This window comes from Mesitornis unicolor, unplaced genomic scaffold (genome assembly GCF_000695765.1).
Source record: "Mesitornis unicolor isolate BGI_N332 unplaced genomic scaffold, ASM69576v1 scaffold19626, whole genome shotgun sequence".
Lineage (NCBI taxonomy): Eukaryota > Metazoa > Chordata > Aves > Mesitornithiformes > Mesitornithidae > Mesitornis > Mesitornis unicolor.
The window spans coordinates 1-20,451 of NW_010192040.1; the positions used below are offsets into that span (position 1 = coordinate 1).

General features: G+C 38.6%; 1 protein-coding gene across 1 annotated transcript in view; it reads left to right on the plus strand.

Annotated features, from left to right (window-relative positions):
- Nucleotides 1-5,754: 5,754 nt before the first annotated feature.
- MYO3B (myosin IIIB) overlaps nt 5,755-20,451 on the plus strand; it is a gene marked incomplete at its 5' end in the record, with an annotated part of 46,755 nt that continues 32,058 nt past the window's right edge. The window contains 13 exons of the mRNA XM_010186950.1: nt 5,755-5,853; nt 6,742-6,858; nt 7,721-7,825; nt 10,491-10,574; nt 11,316-11,518; nt 11,886-11,984; nt 12,568-12,682; nt 13,045-13,171; nt 13,318-13,528; nt 14,628-14,775; nt 15,018-15,171; nt 17,113-17,201; nt 18,721-18,841. Coding sequence (XP_010185252.1) covers nt 5,755-5,853; nt 6,742-6,858; nt 7,721-7,825; nt 10,491-10,574; nt 11,316-11,518; nt 11,886-11,984; nt 12,568-12,682; nt 13,045-13,171; nt 13,318-13,528; nt 14,628-14,775; nt 15,018-15,171; nt 17,113-17,201; nt 18,721-18,841 — 1,672 coding nt within the window. The remainder of the gene's footprint in view (nt 5,854-6,741; nt 6,859-7,720; nt 7,826-10,490; nt 10,575-11,315; nt 11,519-11,885; nt 11,985-12,567; nt 12,683-13,044; nt 13,172-13,317; nt 13,529-14,627; nt 14,776-15,017; nt 15,172-17,112; nt 17,202-18,720; nt 18,842-20,451) is intronic.

Consider the following 20,451-nt stretch of genomic DNA (forward strand, 5'->3'; position numbering starts at 1 on the left):
ATCCCTAACGTTCTGGGATTCTGTGATTATGTTTTTGTTACACAGTGTTTGATAATCCATTAAGGGAGATCATAAGAGAGCTGCTCACTTTCCAAATATGCCTTTTGACCTCTTGAATTCATTCATGTGGTCAGTTGCTTTTTAGATTCGGAGCACAATAGATTCCAACATCCAGGCTGATTGCCTGCCTGATGAAGGAAAAACTCAGAAGACTTTTAGTCTGTTTCCTAATATTCCTAAATGTTAAATGACTCTTCGTGCTGTCTACATTGACAAAATGGACCGCAAAAGTGAGTATATTATTGGAGTTTCTTTGTAAACATCAAATATCATCCCCATTTTTTTGTCCTTGTCAGGACTTAATCTGAACCTGGAACCTGCATCCTTTAGGAAGACTTTCTCAAAAAACCACACTTTCCATTTTAATCCATGAAACCCCAAAATATGAAACATTTTAGTGGCTTGTGAGTAGAAGTAATGGAAAACTGGAGGATTTTTAATGTTTAAGTGCAGGTTTGAAAAGTACTGACTGTCAGCAGAAGTGAATGAAATTAAAATTTGGGGTTCCCTCCCCCCCTTGAGTGTACAACAATTAAGATATTATTTATGAAGAGTCTTAAAACAACAGGCTGCTCTGTCCTCTGTAACACGCAGGAGAAAATCTAAAACAGCAAATTCTCAACAACCTGTGAGGTGGAAATATTGAGATGTAGAAGCAGATCTATTAAGTGCCTCATGAGTGTGGTAGAGAAGCAGAACATCCAGGAGGAAAGCAGATGATGAAAAACTTCGTATTGTTAACAGGAAATAAGAGTCTTCACAGAACGCATTCTGAACTTTTTGCCCTTGGAAATATCCTCATAAGCCACCTTTCAAAATTTTGGAAGCTGTGGGTGCCCGTGTGGCATTTGGCTGTTCTTTAGGGGAAGTGAATGTGGGGCGCCTATATGAAATGCAGTAGATAACGCTGTAATGATTTTAAGGTAACAAAAATCTTTAAGAATCATCAGTTGCCATGTACCTTGATTTTTTTAGCCCTTTCTATCAGGGGCAGTAGCTGATGTTGAGCAAAACCATGGTCTTCTCTATTTCCTCAAATGATTGATTAACTCCTGGCCTGAAAATTCTATAATTTATTTGATGTTTGAGAGTTAATGTTGATCAAATATCAAATGTTTTCGGTTACACAGTTTAAAGTCGCAGTTTTCCAGTTATCAGCAGGCCAACTCCAGACGTGGCTCATTATCCTCTTCGGTATTTTCCTACAGTCTGGGTAGCTTATGTTTCTGTCTGTAAATAGGCTTCTTCATAGGACTCAGCCTGAAGGGCTCTTCTACCAACCTCCGGTTTCAGTTTTTAAAAGAATGAAATAGCTTCAGTGTTTCTGTGGGTAAGGTTTTGAACAAGTTTACTGTAGATGGTAAAGAGTTCAGAGTTTACTGCTTTGGATCATGCTGGACCAGTGTGCTACTGCCAGGCACCATTTAGAAGTTTGTTTTTGTAATGGGCAATACAGGTTTGAAACCTGGCATCTTGAAGGATAAAATGCAAATGTGAACATCAGGAAGAATCAAACTTGAAGAATCCTGGAGAAAAAAAAGGGGGGAAGAGGAAAAAGAAGAGTAAAAAGAAAGCTAAGCATCTAATGGTTTAGGGAGGGCTACCTTGTCGGATACTAGGATGAGACTACGGTGGCTTGGCAGCTTCTCCCTTCTTGTTAGCCCCTGGATTACAGCAGCAGTCCATCCAAGGAAGCAATTCTTACAACCAGATACCTAGCTTCTCTGCCAGCTCACATTTGGTTTTCAAAGCAATTAACTGCAAGACACTTGATTGCATCCAGCCAGTAATTTCTTTTGGACTCAGAAATAATAACAGAAACAGAACCAGAAACAGTCCTCTGATGCTACAAACATTGTAATTTAGTGCAATTCTTCTAGCCTTCATCTGTATGAGTATTAGGCAACTGAGTTAAAAACTTTTCTTTCCTTTAAGTTACAAAGCTACTGTAGCCTCCAGAAGTGATCATTGGTCTGATTATATAGTCTATGTGTTTTCACTGGGGGTTGCAGAGATTTTCGTTACAGCTGCGGCATTTATATTGTAATTAAGGCTGTGTCAGTGTTCTTATTATGACCTTGCTTCAGCAAATTGCTCCAGGCTGAAACTTGATGTACAGGAGCAAAATGCACGGTAAATATGCCGTGTTTCTCTGTGTGGCAGTAGCACACTCTCCACTCTTTTTTCTTTCTCATTGCTTTGAGTATTTTTCTTGTAAATCTCAATTTGGGTGCAATTCAATTTCAAATTGGCAATAATGTAAAGCATAGTAAGTACAGAAACAGTTTTTCCTGTGCGAGTCCTAGAAAAAAAACCCAGTAAATGTAAATGCTCGACTGCACCAAGAGGCCAAGGTAAAGGCACTCAAAAGGATTTTAGGGGTGGAGAGGGGAGGGATTAGAGAGGAAGCTTTCCAATGAACATAAAAATTCTTGGTCTGTGCTGCTTTCTTCCTCAGGTTGGACCTGCCAGCAAGATGACTTTCCAGTCTAGAAGTCTACGTGGTCCATCTAGCTTTTCCTTCCCCATCATCAGCTTGATAGTGAGGTCATATGAGCATGTAGCTATTTACAGTGCACTTCTATTACTGGTGTCTAGTAACAGAAGAGGTTATTTTCTTTCCAGCTATCTCTTCCACACCAGTGGAACAAATGAATGCTTCCCACCCTCTTCCTGAAATGTTCTCTCAAGGGAGAAATGCTTCTTGTTTTTTGCTCCTCCTCCAACATCCAAGAAAACCGTGTCCCTTCCAGCTATTCCTGCCTGATAAAAGGGCAAAGGGAAGGTGCTTGGGAGGATAGAGCCCTTTTCAGCAGTCAGTGCTCATGACTGGAGTTTTGCAGTAAATCTAATGCTGCTTTTCAGGTTTGATAAAGTTAGTGACTGGCTCCTTAGACCATTCCTTTTGTCAGTGAAGGGACCACATCCCCCATGGCATGATTCAGAACATTGCTGGAACCTTAAGGCAAATAATGTTACACCTTTGATTTTCCTTTGGAAAAAATGGCTAGTAATGCTACTTTTTATGCAAAAAAATATACCAACAATTATTTCCCCAATTAAGAGTGTTTCCTTCTGTTTTTAAAGAAATTATTATAATATATATATAGATATGTTTGAAAAGCAGAGTGTTATTTCTGATGTAAAATTGTGGAAATAATTCATAGTTACTGTCTGTATTCTTCCTTCCCACTCTGTCAATGTATCTGCAAGACATAGGGTCAGCAGAAAACTGATGAGGCCAGCAGGAGATTTGAATCTAATGTGATGTTATGCTCCTAATATCCTCTTCCTAATCATGTACTTAAGAAAATCAGTTAAGCACAAGAAAATATATGCACAAAGGTATATATGTGTTACTTTTATTTGACTAAGACCAGTTTCCTTAGTTATTTATTTACACAGTGTTAAAAGAACCCTTTCTCATAAAAGAATCTATTCATTTATCACTTAAGGAGAACAAAGAGCAGCGGTTTAACACGCAGTCAGATAACAGATTAGTTTGCAGAGCCATGCTGCAATTAGAGATGCTTAGGTTTGAATGTGCCCTCCTTCCCCCTCCTCCCTGCAGCTCTGGTAGATGCATCCATACTTCTGGCTTGCTGCAATTTAATAGTGTGGCTGTGATGGCTTACTCCAGGAAGAAAAAGCTTCACAGATGAGTATGTCAGCTATAATGTCTTGCTATCACTTTATTAGTTACATCTACATGAAATAAGGCAACTTTAAATATTTGCTTCGTTTGTAGACTGAGGAGTGCTCCCATCTCTAAATGATTTACATTCTTTGCAACAGATTTTTTTTCTCTGTAGTGAAGTAAGAGGTTGAATTCTCATTTGAAACTGAAACAACAATTAGAAAAAACAGCAGTGCATTAGGCCACTTAAATGCATCCCTACTCCTTTGGGCATCTGGCTTGTCAGCAAAGCGTGATGCTCTTGAATATAGTGACTGCTTGAAAAAAAAACAGCCAAAAAGAACCCACAACCCACCACCTAATCAAAGATCTGAAAATGGAGAGGTTAACTGAACGGAACTTCAAGCAATTTGACATTATATTAATGGTACCCACTGGAAACAATACTCACTGTAACAATTTTTGCTTCATAACTTCTTATTTGTATTCTCCTTCTTTCATTTCTTCATAATCAAGCCACCATTTCTGGGATCGTGGGATATAAAATATAAGTGCCACTTATATTTTCAGCGAAATACTGAAAACCTGCTATGTCAGCAAAATCTGCTGTGTCCCCAGTATTTTACTTCCTAGCTGACAAAACAGTTTGCACAGTTCTGTTTAGTTACAATTCAAATAAACCATTACAGAATAGTTTTCTAGAACTCATAGGGTAGCCAAAAGTAAACAAGGAAAATGAATAAAAATAGACATTAAAAAATTAGGCTCTTTAAATGTGATTCGCAGTTACCGGTGAAGCTGTACTACTCCAAGCTAAAGCTCTTGTCCTCCTTCCTCTCTGTCAGAGGCTTTCCATGCAATAAGTCTTCTGATGCTCTTGGGTATGAAAACATTCTCTACTGAATGACAGCTGACCAGGTTCACATGTAGAAGTACACGTAAAGGGGAAAAAAGCCTCAGTACTCATTTTTTAAGCAGAATTTCTTGAGTACATGAAGATGTGATTAAGGAAAAAAAAGACCTGCTACGTCTTCATGTTAGCCTTCAACATTATAGAGGAGCAGTTTTTCCTGCCAAGTCACAATACCATTCTGTTAGTGCTTCATTTGATATTTAGCGTTGTTTCAGGATGTGTGATCGTGTGATTCCTACTTTCTACATGGCAGCCAATGCAGAAACAATCTGTCAGGGGCTGTCATTGAGGATCAATGCTAAATGTTACTCAGCAGGATGCAGACTGTATCTCGGTGGGTGTCCTCCTACTATGCTTTGATTATGTTTGTTGTAAAGAAAAACCTAGTTGTGCTTGCAGCATTCATATTTCACCCGCTTTGTGAAAGACATATTGCAGCCCCTTGATTTGTCCCTGTTTCAACAAGATGTGTTGTTTAAAAACATACACACAGCATTTTCAAAGATTCCTTCAGCATAATCTGATTATGAAGGGGTTATGTGACAGTTTGTCTCTGCTGCTTATTGTGTGGCTTAAATCTCTGAGGACAAGCTGACTGAGCATCCGTACAATTTAGAGTCTGATGGCAGCTGTGGTTCAAAAATGTTGTTTTGGGCCAAATCTGGGGTCATCTGAGGAGGCGCTTTGGCATACACCAAGGTAACAGAAGGGTTTTATACTACTTGTTGCTTCTTGTAACTTCATTAGATGGCAATACTATAGGCTGTGTATGTGGGGGAAGATTTCATTAAACAGAGTGGTAGTTTCTTAACTTAGAGTGAGAAGGGAAGGGAAAAGATGGAGATTTTTTATATATATTTTATTGTGTGAGCGGGGAGTAGTAAGCCTACAGATAAAGCTTCATCTCTGAGCATTGATGGTAGATAGGGTTGTATATTGTGAAAGAGAAAACAGGTCTTACTCTGCACAGCAAGCTGACCTATTGCTGTTATAAAAGGATATTTTAAGCAAAAATATGTATTTCAAAGAGCTTGTCTGTGTTTTTTGCATGACAAAAATACTCACCCGTGACTTCCCATTGCCTCTTAATATTTGCTGTCTTCAATACAGTGTTGTAACACTGCTGCTCTACTAACAAACTTCCAGGCACGAACGAATACATACTAGAAGACCTTACCATGTGGATGGAGCTGACAAGTGCTCACTAGATGACGATCTGGTAAATCTAGAAGTTCTGGATGAGGTACTGTGCTGTCTGGGTAGCAATTTCTGACAACTGTGCCTCACATTTTGCCTGTTTCTACTTTGTAGGCTTCTTTTAACAGAAAGTTCCTTCTTGCAAGCTTTTGTCTTACCGTGGAAAAAGAATTGTCACGTGGCTGATCTACTATCATCACTTCGTTAATGTTCTGTGTAGTGACATAAAAGCTATAGCAGTGAATCCTATTATGTGGAAGAATTTAATTATGAATGATGCTAGTTTAAATTATTTTGTGAGTTTCCTACAATGTGAAGTTTAGTCATTAAGTTCTAGATTTAAGTGATTTTTCCTAAAACTGATTATATAGAGTAATATGATATCTACAGCTTCTGGATAAGAAGTGATCAAGCAATCAGTTGCATATTCCAGTGTATTGCCTACATGCAGAGTATCTGTGAATTTTTGTTTCGATGACCCTTAAATTGCATGCCAAGAAGCAAAAGACACATTACTGAATTGTGCTAGCGTCCTGCTTGAAACGGTCTCTTACTACCTCTTAAAATTTAATCCTTGAAATATTATCATCCTTGTTTCATGGTCAAACAAAAGATTAAATGGAAATGGACTATGAAGTGCAGCAATAGTGTGCATGGCCGTTTTCTCTTCAGAAGGTTTGCTTCTCAGGCTGGTATAACAAAATATGTACTAGCCTAGCAATAGCAGTTGCCATTGTACTTGGTTTTATGGCATTAGCAAGAATTTTGAAAACATTTGTTTTGTGGTGTTACCAGTTGACAAATAATTAGTAATTATTTGTATTTAGTTTGTAATTAGTAATTATTTCTTAATCAGTGTTCTCAGTATATTTACAAATATCTTCCTAAGTGGGAAAATACTGTTTAACTATCAAACTTCTTGTAACCTCCTCAGGATACAATTATCCAGCAGCTGCAGAAACGCTATGCTGACTTACAAATTTATACTTACGTTGGAGACATTCTAATAGCCTTAAACCCCTTCCAGAATCTCAGCATTTATTCTCCCCAGGTAAGAGAGACTTCAAGCTGTGGACAGTACTCGCTTCATATTTTACATTAGCACCACGGGCTAAAATACTTAAATGACGTTGGAAGTTAGGAGCACAGACTTCTTCATCCAGAAAACTGTGGCTGCAGTTTCTATTTATTTATTTTTTTAAAAAGTCGATTCATTTGATCTCACTCCTTTCTGCTTGGTGACACAAATTTCCCAGGAGGGATGGTGACTGCCTCAGCCACAACTGTGCCTCTTGTCTGGCATTTAAGGTTTTCTTCTGGGAAGCAGAAAGTGGTTACATGAACCTCCTCATGCTGAGGCTGTTGCTTCCTGAAGAATCGCTCTGACTATTGGGTTATTACAAGTATTGTGCCATCAGCTGTTGCTTAAAAGAAACAGGTGAATCAAATGCTATAAAGATAGAGGCAGCTTAATTTCCTACAAATACGAAGGGAGGTGGAGCCATAAATCTTAGTCTCCATGGGTGCCTAAATCAAGGTTGCATGTATAGGGGCCAGGGTTCAGATTCACTGCTATCTTTGAACTTTCTTTTGTGTAGGCTGCGTATTTCCTGCCTTGAATGATTGTGGTTGAAATTCTGTTCCTTGTGATACAGTTGCCTTCACTGTCTTGTGCAGGAAACGTTGGAGTGCTTTCTAGGTGCTGTAATTTGTATTGTGGAAGTTAGGCAGTGCCAGGAATTACTGCCCTTCTGCCAGGTGACTGAGTGGAAATTCTGTGGTAAAACAGGCAACCACCTTCCATGGAACAGGCAGAAGACAGTGACTGGCCTCTTTTCAGTGCTTATTTTCAGTTCTTGATTATGTAGTTAGGTTGCATGTTTTGACTACTGTGTGTTCTTTTTTAAATCTAGTTCTCCAAGCTTTACCATGGTGTGAAGCGCTCATCAAATCCCCCACACATATTTGCCTCTGCGGATGCTGCCTACCAAAGTATGGTTACATTTAGCAAAGATCAGGTAAAACTCTGTTCGTTTCGGTTGAGATTTCATATTCATCGTACTGCCACTATGCTACATGGCTATGGCTAACGGTCTGTTATGTTGTACTTTGGGAAATTTTTTCTTTAAGGCATTTATTTCTACAACAGGAAAACCAGGGTAGAAATCCAGTCAGGTTTGGGAATTCTGAAGAGACAGTGGCCTAAAAGAGACTGAAAGGTCAGATAAGATGATGTGGTTACCTGACCAGTATAGTTTCCTCAGACACACGTGAAGTCCTGGCATTTCACACCAGGTGCAGAGTGTTGCTGCACGCTGATTCTAGCGTTGGCTATTGTAGTAATTTACGCCTGTGTGGAACAGGAGGGTCTCAGTGCCATAGCAGATTAACAGTTCAAACCACTTTTCTGTTACATAAAGACACCATCGAGCAATGGATAATCAATTCCTTTAACTACAAGTGACAAGAAGTAGGAACCATTAACTATTATCTAGTAAAATATATTAAGTATAGGTCTAATATAAATGCAATAAGGACACAAATTCACTTGTATAGCAATGATGTTAATGATAATGAAATGCCATGCTGTAGAAGCTAGATTTCTTTTTATTATTCTTAAGATTGTAACTTTGTACTCTTTCTAATTTGATGTGCTGTATTTACTTGAACATTGAAGGCTAATAAGTATTTTTATTTATAAAATCCTCCTGATTTTACCCTGCACATCATAAAATAATTCATAGAAAATGCTTTGTTTAAATCACAAAAGCAGAACAAAATAGTAAGAAGCCTGCAATCAGAAAATACCAAGCAAAGACAAATAGAAGAGGCATTGAAGACGGAAAGGAGTTCTACTGAGTGTGTGGAAGTACACCAGCCTGAGAGATGGCTGGTACTTCTGTAATGGCTTATATGCTTTTTGATGGAGGCACTAAAGAAAACAGCAGACAGAAGTAGAATAGGTTATGTGAGAACTTGTGATCTGGGGAAAAAAAACAGGTTTGACATCAGCCAGTCAGGCTAACTTTGTACATCTTTAATATTATATGTTTTATACCCATTTAGGAGGCAATTTGTATTTAGATCTAGATCAGTTTCCTACTTTCTGTTTGCAAAGGATCACAGGAGCATGTTTATCTCCATTACCTGGCCAATGTTATGTTGGCTCTTCAGGTAAAGGTGCCCTAGGTACACATTGTAGGCAGATCAAAAACGTATTGATTCTGTTTGGTTTATCCATTGAGCTTTCCCTTGTATTTTCCTGTGAAGCCTGAAAACTGACTCCAGATCTAACATTTCTCCTGAAGCTAAAGTCGAGTTCTCACCAATCCTGCAAGAGTTTTATGAGTTCTACAAGAACTCATGGGCTCTAACTTTATAAACTGTTGTGCATGACAATTAAATTCAGTATTGTAACCCTGTAAATCCATCACTGGGTTTTCTGTTTCCAAGAAGAACAAAAACACCCATCAAGAAGCAAATAAATGAGCTGCAAATGTCACATTGCACACATTGTTTAAAGTCAATCTGTGCATCTACTGTCAGACACCACAAGACACCACCAGAGAACTGCTGCATCTTTCATACGGTTTCACAAAGTTCAGTTCTATGTGATGTGTCATTGCATCAAGTATTTTAGGACCTTGTATGTTCTCCCAGCCAAGAAACTTGTATGTTCACAGTGTGGTGCAAATAATTTTCAGATGTTTGCATAAAAACACATGAATCTATGCAGCTGCTCAGTGTCATTTTAGTTCTATGTCAGTTGATACTGTACCTTAAGTAGACTAATATTTGTACTGTTGATCTGTGGAGCACATGCAAAAAATGGGAAAATAATAAATTCTGTTAGAATTTCTATTTGCTATGACCTGAACTGTTCCTGCTTCAGTGTTCGGTGAACTGGCCTTCAAGGTATAGTGGCCTTCTGCTTCCGTCTTGTTCATGAAACATAACAGCAGAGAGGAGGATACCGAGTGATTCAGACCATTCTAGCTTATCCCTGAGTCTGGAATCTCTTTGGAGAGCCTATAAAATACCATGTTTTAGGGACTGCTGGCTGAGGAAGAAGATGGACGTGTTCTCCCAGAATCATCCGATGAACAGATGCATGTTTTTCTGGAATGATTAGATACTAGTTTGCTGTTCTAGCTTGAATATCAGTGTCACCTCCAGAATAACCGCTCTGTGCAGCAGCCATTATTTAAGATTATTTTCAAAGCCAGGAGCAGATTTTTAGTCAGTGTATTAAATGCAGCTGTAGCCTGTGTTTCATGTGAATTCATACGAAGTCGGCGCAGTGAGCTGAGTACACTTGAATTATGTCACATCGACTGAGCTGTGGCAGTTCTCTGAGGTTTACGCATTTGAAACAAGCTGCCTATATGAATAGCATGTGCTAACCTGTAGACGTGGCCACTCGTTTATGCTTCTTAGAAATGCCCTTAGAAATTCAGTCACTGCTTCACACGTACGTACGTTGCTATCGGGTATTGCGAGATGCATTTTAGTAACTGAGGGAATAAGTTATTTCAGTGAGCCTTTGCTGATCTTCCCTTTCAGAAGGGAGTTGAGTGTGAAAGTATTTTGTAGTCTTGGTACTAGACATTAAATAAGAGATAGGAGCATTAACAGCTGAAACTGAACTTATGTGCACTTAATGGTTTCATTTTGTGTGTTCAGTGCATTATCATCAGTGGAGAAAGTGGTGCTGGAAAGACAGAAAGTGCCCATCTGATCGTTCAACATTTGACCTTCTTGGGAAAGGTATTTCTTAGCCAGTCATGTAAAACTGTGAGCAAATCCTCCCAACCCCACCCCCGATTTCCACTTTATTTAATCTTTAATACTTAAAGCTGTTCATGTGAATTGTCCCACTTGAGTTAGGGACAAAGGAATCATGCATGTGAGATTATTGAATTAAGATACGAGAGTATGACCCACACTAAGTCATTCAGTATTTTTTTAAAGAGGAGATGCCAGATCTGAGTGTTCAGGGCCTGTGGTTATCCACAGTGTTTATCACATATAACATTGTTCATTTATACAATATAGGAATTATATATACAATATACATATACAATATACAATTATACAATAAGGAATGACAGATCTTGCTATGGCTCTGATCTTAGAATCTCTTACACATTTAAATGTTACAAGTGATGCTATTAGTGCAGAATGATGGGAAAATCAAGTGTGTAAGGTTAACCTTAAGTAAATGTGTTTAGGTTTTGGTGGTTTTGATACTCTAACTAATTATATGACACCTCAGAGACAGAACAATTGCAGAGAAAGAAGAATCTGGTAATTTCCAACCTGTGAGAGACTTTCTCATCAATTTTTGGCCCTGTTGTTGTACAAGTAGAGTGGTTAACACAGTATCTAAGTCCATACAAGCATGAGAAAGGGATCTGAAGCTAGCCTGGCTTCTGAAGCCAGGATTGGATTGCAGGTAAGAAATACATTCTTTTAATAATCCTGCTGCTCTCTATCTGTTCTGTCAAGGCCAATAACCGTGCTTTGCGTGAGAAAATTCTTCAGGTGAATCCTCTGGTTGAAGCATTTGGAAATGCCTGCACTGCCATCAATGACAACTCAAGTCGCTTTGGAAAATACCTGGAAATGATGTTTACACCCACAGGAGCTGTAATGGGGGCAAAGATTTCTGAATATCTACTTGAAAAATCAAGGGTCATAAAACAGGCTGTGTAGGTATATTAACTGTCTGTCCTTTCACATTTATAGAATGTTTGGATTCTGTTTAATTCTCAAAAATTATTTGTTTTAAATGCTTTTGTGTCTTCTGCTAAAGCAGTAATCCTTTGTACAGTGCTATGATTGCAAGAACAGTCAGGGGTTTTTTGGAGTGGAAGCCTGAGCTGCTCTGTTCTTTGGAGATGTGATGTGCTTCGCTGGGTTTTCTGTGTTTCACAGTTGCTGATCCTACACCATTAAAACAAGTGGGAGATTTGCTACCTACTTCAGTGAGCTTATGATAAGAACTCTAATTTTACATTGTACAAGGTGTCACAAGAATAAACAGGTGTTCTTTAAAAGGATACTTTTTTTTCCCAGGGGTGAGAAAAATTTCCATATATTTTATTATATTTATGCTGGCCTTTATCATCAGAAGAAACTTTCTGAATATAGACTTCCTGATACAAAGCCTCCTAGGTAACTATCACTTGTTTTAACTGCTCGTTGTAATTAGCTATTGATCAGCTCTTGCTTTCAGTATGATGCCTTAAAATCTCTCTTAATCCTTTTCCATCCCTTAAGGATCTTTTTTAATCCTCCCAAGCAAAGAAGAGAATGGACGATAAGGCATTACATTATTTGTATTTGTCTGACAACTCTAACTATTTAAAGAGGAGGAGGAAGAATCGAGCTGCTTCTTATGTAGAATTTCTGTTGTACTTTCAGATCAGGACGGTCACCTTATGATTGAATATGAACACAGAACATGCTTTGGAGTTGTGTTTTTTTAATTTGTATTTGTACTTCAGGTGCATCTATCTGTACTGGGTGAGGGGGTATGTGTGAAGTGTTGGTAACACTATCATAGATATTAACAAAGAATAAGCAAAAGTTAGTGCAACAGAAACAAAGACTTCTTAGGAATTAGCACCAAAGTATGTAATTGGAAGATACTGAAATAGGTGTTCTTCCCAGTTACTGAGGTACTTGCATTGAAGTCACTGGAGGTTGTACTGTCATATCTGCTAGTACAGTGCTTTCTTTCTCCGACTCTATTTAGATACATTGATAATGAAACTGGAAGAGTAATGCATGACATTGTTACTAAAGATTCATATGGACAACAATTTGAAGCAATTCAGCATTGTTTTAGAATTATAGGATTCACTGATGAGGTAAGACACCCAGTTTCTAAACCATTATTGACCTTCTTTATAAAAACTGCTTGCCATTTGGTTTTGTGGATACACACCTGTGCCACAGACACTCTCTCATGACAGAAGTGAACTGTGAAAGCATAACCACCCACTCAGAAGCCAAGACCAGCCTGAGGTCTCAGTCGGTGCTCAGGCCAGTCCATTCACAGTTCTGCATCACGCTGTTTTCTGTTCAATAGGAGCTTACTTGAATTCGTAGAACTTGCTCTCAGGGCAAGCTAAAAGCCCTATTAGTCATTCTAGTGCCCACCTTTTTCTTTCATAGCCTAAATATGATCTATATATTTGAACAGAAGAGTTCTTCTTGTCATCTTTTACAGGAAGTGTACTCAGTGTACAGAATTCTGACTGGAATCTTAAATACTGGAAATATTGAGTTTGCTGCTATTTCTTCTCAACACCAAACAGATAAAAGTGAGGTTCCCAACCCAGAAGCCTTAGATAATGGTAAATACAATTTAACACCCTCAGTTCTGTAAGTGCAATTTGGCTGTATTTGTGAGAACCTCTAACTTGTGGTAACAGTTGGTGATGCTGGTGATTTCCACTGCATAATCGCAGTCATGTATATCTTTTTTTCCACTGTCTTTTAGCTGCTGCACTACTAAGTATTGGGTCAGAAGAACTTCAAGAGGCCCTAACCTCCCACTGTGTTGTAACACGAGGGGAGACTATTATCCGAACAAACACTGTGGACAAAGCAGCTGACGTGCGAGATGCCATGTCTAAAGCACTTTATGGCCGGCTCTTCAGCTGGATCGTAAATCGTATTAATACGCTGCTTCAGCCAGATAAAAATATATGGCAAGTTACACATCACTGAATCATGTGTATTTACTATGCATATGTCTTTGATGGGTTCATCCACTTGTATATTTTTGGTTTTGTAGAAAGGGTGCAGTGTTTATTTTGGCTAAGCCTTCAAAATGGCTTTCATGCTGCGATACTGAATTCTGTTTCCAAGACATTAACCCCAACATTTTCACAGAGCTGAGTAGAATTTAGCTACTGAAGCCAGTGGAAATTGGGGGATTAAAGTACTGTACAGTTCTCTGAAAATATGCTTCCTATGTAGTGAACATTAAAATCATACCAAAGACTGGAAAATAGTTGGGGTACCCTGAAAAACTTGAGTGTATTCACGGTCCTTAGAGTCCTTCTGCTTTTGCAAGCTAGTGATAAATACAGATCTCAGATTATTATTTTGCTGCTACTTGAGATGTAAGTGATGATTTTTTATTTTTCGTAATCACAGAAACATTCACATTGTGCATCCTTATGATTTCATTGCCAAGTGCTGATCTGGCTGCTTTGGTCTTTTCAAGCAGCTATAGAGATTTTTAGAAACAAGGGAACCCCTTAGATGATGTGAAAATGCCTCTGATCTGAGATCTCTTCATGGCACCCCACTATATCTAATAGATGTGTCCTTATCCATCGTTGCAGTTCTAGTGGGGACTGTGGTAGGAGTACACTTGAGCTTACACATGGGCTCATAACAGTCCAGTTGTAGCAGCAGCAGACTTGGTGATGACCCTTCTGACTGCGTATAGCAGAAACGTGCTATTAGAGCTTGACACCTTTTGTTTACCTGAAGGAGGGGGCAGTAGATTTTATTTGGGATCTACCTATTGAAACCACTTGGCTTAATAGGGCTGCTAAGTGTCTGTTACTGTGTACCTATGATTCTCCTGCCATCTTCATGGAAATTGCAAGAAGCAAGTGGAAAGCAAAAGCGTTAATGATGCTGATCAAATGCACAAGTTGTCTTTGGTTCGAACACACTTTTTCTCCTCTCTTTTTGCAGTAGATTGGCTCAATTATGCAGTCTTAGTTACAGTGTTTATTTTTCTTTTAACTTGGTGTTGCCAGTTACGAACATTGTTTGTGTTTTCGCATGCAGCAGTGCTGAAAATGGGATGAATGTTGGGATACTTGACATATTCGGATTTGAGAACTTTGCAAGAAATTCCTTTGAACAGCTGTGCATAAATATTGCTAATGAACAGATCCAGTTTTACTTCAATCAACATATCTTTGCACTCGAGCAGGTAAATTCAGCTCTGATGAGGTCTAGTTGAATCACTCGTCCTGAACAATAGATCATATTCAGGAGTACTTTATAACCTATAAAATGGCTTTGTGATTTAAATGCAAGATAGTGATATCTATCAGTTGAAGTTTTGTAAGTCATCTTGTTGGGGCCTATAGAGTATTGCTGGGCGTCATTATTGTCCTAATGATGATGTTGCTTTTACTGGTCAATATTAAAACTGTGCCGGCGACTTCACAGATGGAATATCAGAGTGAAGGAATTGATGCTGCTGCAGTGGAGTATGAGGACAACCGTCCACTTCTAGACATGTTCCTCCAGAAACCCATGGGTCTCCTGTCTCTACTCGATGAAGAAAGTCGCTTTCCTCAGGCAACAGACCTAACTTTGGTTGGTATGTGCAAACAAAAATCCAGGGAAATAGCACATATATTTTGAGAGGGCAGGATGACATTTCTACTCAAATTTTACTATCCTAGTTGTCATGCTGAGGCCATGCCATTTAATTTGGTATTTTAAGTATATTTTTCATTGTGTTACCTAATTTTTATATGTGTTTTCATTTCTTTTTATATTGCAAAAGTTATCTTACATATCAGGTGTCAAGGGCTTATTGTCTTTCCAGCATTATAAGGAAATAACCTGTGTCTTGTCCCTGTACGTGAGGTGCAGCAAGCAGTATTTATCCCTGTTTACTGAAGGGAAGGCTGAGACTTAGAATTTTGTTTCTAGGACCACCCTGTGGGCAGCATTAGTGTTGACAGTAAAATTCAGATCTCCCAGGCTCCTAGGCCCATGTTTATCCAATTAGAAAACACTGCTTCACTCCAGATTATCTCATCATAAATAGAAAGTGTGTGTTATTTCTGATGTGCCATCTGGCTGAATATTTCCCTTTCTCATGCATATTTTACATATATTCTAACAAATCTTGGTGCCAACTTTAAAACAGGCGGTGCATGCCATGTTTCAAACTGTTGTCTTGCTTGTGTTTACTACAGCTACATTTTTCCCTGCAATATAAAACAGAGTTCCAGTTCCTTCAATGGAATGTGCAGCAGAGGCCCAAACTGTTAATTCAGAGAGAAATAGGAGCTGCCTGTTAAATTGCACAATATATGTACAAGATTTCTCACTTCTGCTAGGCTGGGTTGAAACCTGAATTTAGGTCACAGATAGAATGAATGCTGTGGTTTCATTCCAGTCCTCATGTGCGTGCTAAAGCTGTGTGCCTCCTTGTGAGTCCTATAAATCAGTTAATTCTGAGTGTTGACCTTGGGCTTTGGCAGAGGCTGATCTGTACACACTACAGCAGGACCCCTCAAGGAGACAGCGAGGTGGGATATTTTGCCCTCTCCAGATGTGCCAGACAACCATTAATTCTACCACCCTCCTCCCTACCCCTCTGAAATCCCAAACTTAGTTCTTCTTGCTTTAAATACAAGCTTGATTAAACATTAATAGAAAGAAAAAGCTAACACAAAATTTTAACGAATTCTAACATTAGCAAAAACACGTTGATAATATTTTCTGACCTACACAGCATGACAGATAATTTTATCAATTGGTTTTGGCCTCACATCTCTAGTTGCTTGTTCAGATGAGGAAATATAATAGCAAGTTTTACAGTATCGGCACTAATTTAAGTACAAACTATTAAAGAGCATACAAAATATCACAGGGCATAAAGGATAGTTTTCTTAGAATCATAGAAAGTGGTGTTTCTTTTTCTATCAGCGCTTTAGAGATAGTCATGGGAAACAGAAAGCCTCTTTAAGAAGAGGTTTTAGATAGAAGCCTCTTTTTCTGTAGAAGTCCAAAGGTAAATGAGAGATGGCCCTGGCCTTGGATACATTAACATATACTTAAAACATGATACACAAAGCTAAATGAATGGCGAAAGGAAGACAGGTAAATACAAATAACAGGCATTTAAACAAGAGAGATACGTGCACAACTTTGAATGTACATAGCTGAAATAAACCCACCCCAAACCCTCTATGTATATGTGAGCAAATTCATAGCAAAATATGAGAAGTCATCATACCTTCTCACTGACCTCTCTCATTTGATAGTTTTCGATGCACAAAACTATCCACAAACAGCGATATGCAGGACAGTCCTGCTAGGCTAGTTTAGAATGAGCTGTTCCATTCGGCAGTGGCAGCTTGGAAGAAAGCAGAGAAGCTGGCATGCAGCTGTTTCTGAGCAGTCTGATAGTACTTGTGTTTGTAGTGGTTCTGGCTTCTTGAACAGCGAACAGTCCCTGATTAACATGAAGATTTTACTCAGTCACTCTGAGTCACTTGTGTCAATGTCTCTTCTCAATATGTAGATAAATTTGAAGATAACTTACGATGCAAGTACTTTTGGAGACCTAAAGGAGTAGAACTGTCATTTGGTATTCAGCACTATGCTGGAAAGGTAAGGGCATGTGATTTTTCTTTAGTTCAAATAGCAGTGGTGTGGTCATTATTTGTTTTATCCAAAGTTTCTGTTCTATGGTTTGGTTGGTTGTTTTTTTTTTTCTCATTTTAAGAGCCAAAATGATAAAGTTTATGGAAACCTAGACTCTCTGATAAATTTTTCATGTGTAGTAGTCCATTTTAGAACCTATCCTTAGGGCTCTTTCACAGATTGTGTAGAGAGTAACCACCTTTTATTCTGAAAGAAATCTGGCACCAGAGACACCATTACTGCAATCATTTCAAAGAAGCAGCTCTCTGGAGCCAGAACAGGGTACGTGATTGTTTGCACTGTGTGAATGCCACAGTAGTTCTGTGTGTGAGTGTCTACAAGTGTATGGATAAAATGTAATGTAAACGAGCATCTGTAATAGAACTTAAGCTCCTATGGAGTGCATTGGAACGACTGGAACTAGCAAGCACAGATGTTTTCTTGTACTGTGTAGCATCTAACATTTTTTGTTCTCAGCAGTTCACACATTATTTTATATGGGGAATAACAGTCCAGTTTTTTCCCATAACATGAGTTTGCTTACGATTTCAGGTCCAAATCTTTGTAAACAAAACCAAAATGCAACAGCCAAGTTTTATATAATTATCGATGAAGTCTCATCTCTGGCTCATTATAAGACTCCAGAATTTTAAGATATGTTCTAGTGAACTTTGTCCAGCTTTCTGGCTTTTTTTAATGATAACTGGAAAAGTTCATACAAGTTCAGTAAATTATTTGTACTCAAGTTGTAAAAGCACCACTGGCCAGCTGTCTATTGCAGAAGAACATTCATTTTCTATGTAAACTGATGGACTCCAGTAGAATTGGGCTAGAGAGGAATACTGCTAGTGATAATAAAACAGGTCTATAAAATTACCGCAATTTTTAAAAAAGAAATAAAAAGTTAAGCAAAATTAACTGATTCTTATGTGAATACAAACAGCCAGCTATTAATTAAATTGAAATAGTTTAGATGAATGTTTTGTTTTCCTACTACTATTTCTGAAGCAGCAAGATGCCTAATTTAGTGTACCTAGATGTGCAACTTACTGCCGTTCCTCCAGCAGGTCTACCTAGAGATCACGAGTTTGGTGCAGACAACAAATAGATGATGCCCACCTGAGAACTGTTTCTTATTTCACATGTAAACTGTCAACTTAAGCTTTAATGAGGCATCTCTGTTCCATTGCATCATGCAGACCATGGTTTGACGTGACAAAGCATAGTACAACAGGATTTAAGCCAGTTAACCCGGTTTGATGTGCAGTGACATGCTATGAATATAGGTGCTATTTATAGCCAGTTCACATTCTGAAGGCACTGCTTTAGCTGTGCTCTTTTAAGTCCTTTGCAGATAATTCAAGTGGCTTGTCAGAGCCAAACTAACTGGCCTACTTGGTCATCTTTACTGTTCAGATTTTAAAGAACGTAGCAGTTTATGGGTAACCCATTTTGGCAACTTTTCTGATTCTGTTTCCCATGCTAGGTATTATATGATGCCTGTGCATTCCTTGAGAAGAACAGAGACACTCTTCCTATGGTGGTGTTGCGAACTTCAGAGAACAAACTTCTTCAGCAGCTGTTCTCCAGCCCCTTAACAAAAACAGGTATTTTCTGCACAGCATTGCTAACGTTGGAACTGCTTCAGCTACCTACTCCTCTAAAACTCTAGTTGTTTCTGGGCACATTTTTTTATTCTTTTTCAGCTCTGCTGTTTAAAGTTTCCTCGATACCTAAAATGTTATGATGGTTGGGTTTTTTAATAGGTGGACATGAATTCTTTTGTAAAGCCCAGGCAGCAAGATTCAACCCTTAGTCCAGAGAAAGGGAGATTATCTGGCATGTAGAGCATGAACTCACTCTCAGAGCTGGATGAGAATATGGGAGATTCTTGGTTCTTAGTCCTGTACTAACGTCAGATCTCAGTGTATAGATTTTTGTGTGCCATGTCTTACAGTTCATAAATTATCTCATGTAGATGAAGTTGTTTGGAGGCAATATCCGTCTGTTTAGATGCACTGATTCAATATATAGCATTTCTTACAAATGATAAAAACACATATTAATCTGCTAGGATTAATCAATTCAGTTGATTTAAGGCTTGTTGACACTGACTTATATGCAAGTGCACACATCTATAGCTAAATAAAACAGCAAGATGGAGTTTGATTACTCCAGGGATGCCAGAATACCAGTAACCTATATAAGTTATAGTTCTGCACTATACATGCAAACGAGCCAACAGATGTACACATCTCTCAATACATTCTACATTTTAAAAGTCTCTTTTTCATAATGGATAAGAAAAAGATGTAATACCAAGGAATAGTCTAAATAAGATGGATTGTCTTGATTGCAGAATTCCTGTGATCTGGTATGACGTACGCAAATGAGGTGGTTGTATTTGTAGGTAGAAATAAGTGTACATGCATTAGGTAGTGCTGTGTAGGCTTATTGTATGTGGGCTGTGGATGCAATTCTGAGCCTGAGCAGCAGCTCTGTCTGGGATTTCTGGAACCTCAGTAGCCTAGTGAGGCCTAGGCCTCTGGTGATGCCTTTAACCTCTCTTGAGATTTCTATGCAGAAAAATAACATCTAGACAGAAACCTATATTGGAGGCTTCTTTGCACTTGTAAAACTGGGATAGATTGTCTACATGGGATAGATTCCTGTTACAGCGTCTCTGTTCTTTTCCTGTAATTAGAGACTCTGGATTACCCCCTTTCAAATTATGCTTTTAGAGGTCCCTGGGAGATGAGGATCTAATGAGGAATCTGCTTCTCCTTTCAGCTATGACAGGCTTAGATGGAGGGGCGTGTAGTTTAACATGGAGTAGGGTTGGTTTGTGCCCAAGTGGGGAACAAAGAATCTTTGTGTCTACTCCTGACATTTGAGTCTGTGTTAAACTGGTCAAAGAGGTTCTTATTCATCCTGGGTGGATCAAGCAAAGCAAAAAAAGAAAGCTCACAGCTGGTTGAATGTGACTTCTCAGCTTCGTTACTGCCGTTCTGTACCTTGGCACTATTGTCAGAATGAAACAGATCAGGTGCTTTGTCCCAGCTATCAGCCCCAATTATTCTAAGTATTGTACTCTTGATTTTATTGCATTTTTTAAAATCAGAATGCTTATGCTTTCGTGAAAACTCATCTTTCTCTCGCTTTTTAGAGGTATTTTCAGTGGCAGCAGCACTGAACTTGGGTATTTTGACCAAGATGC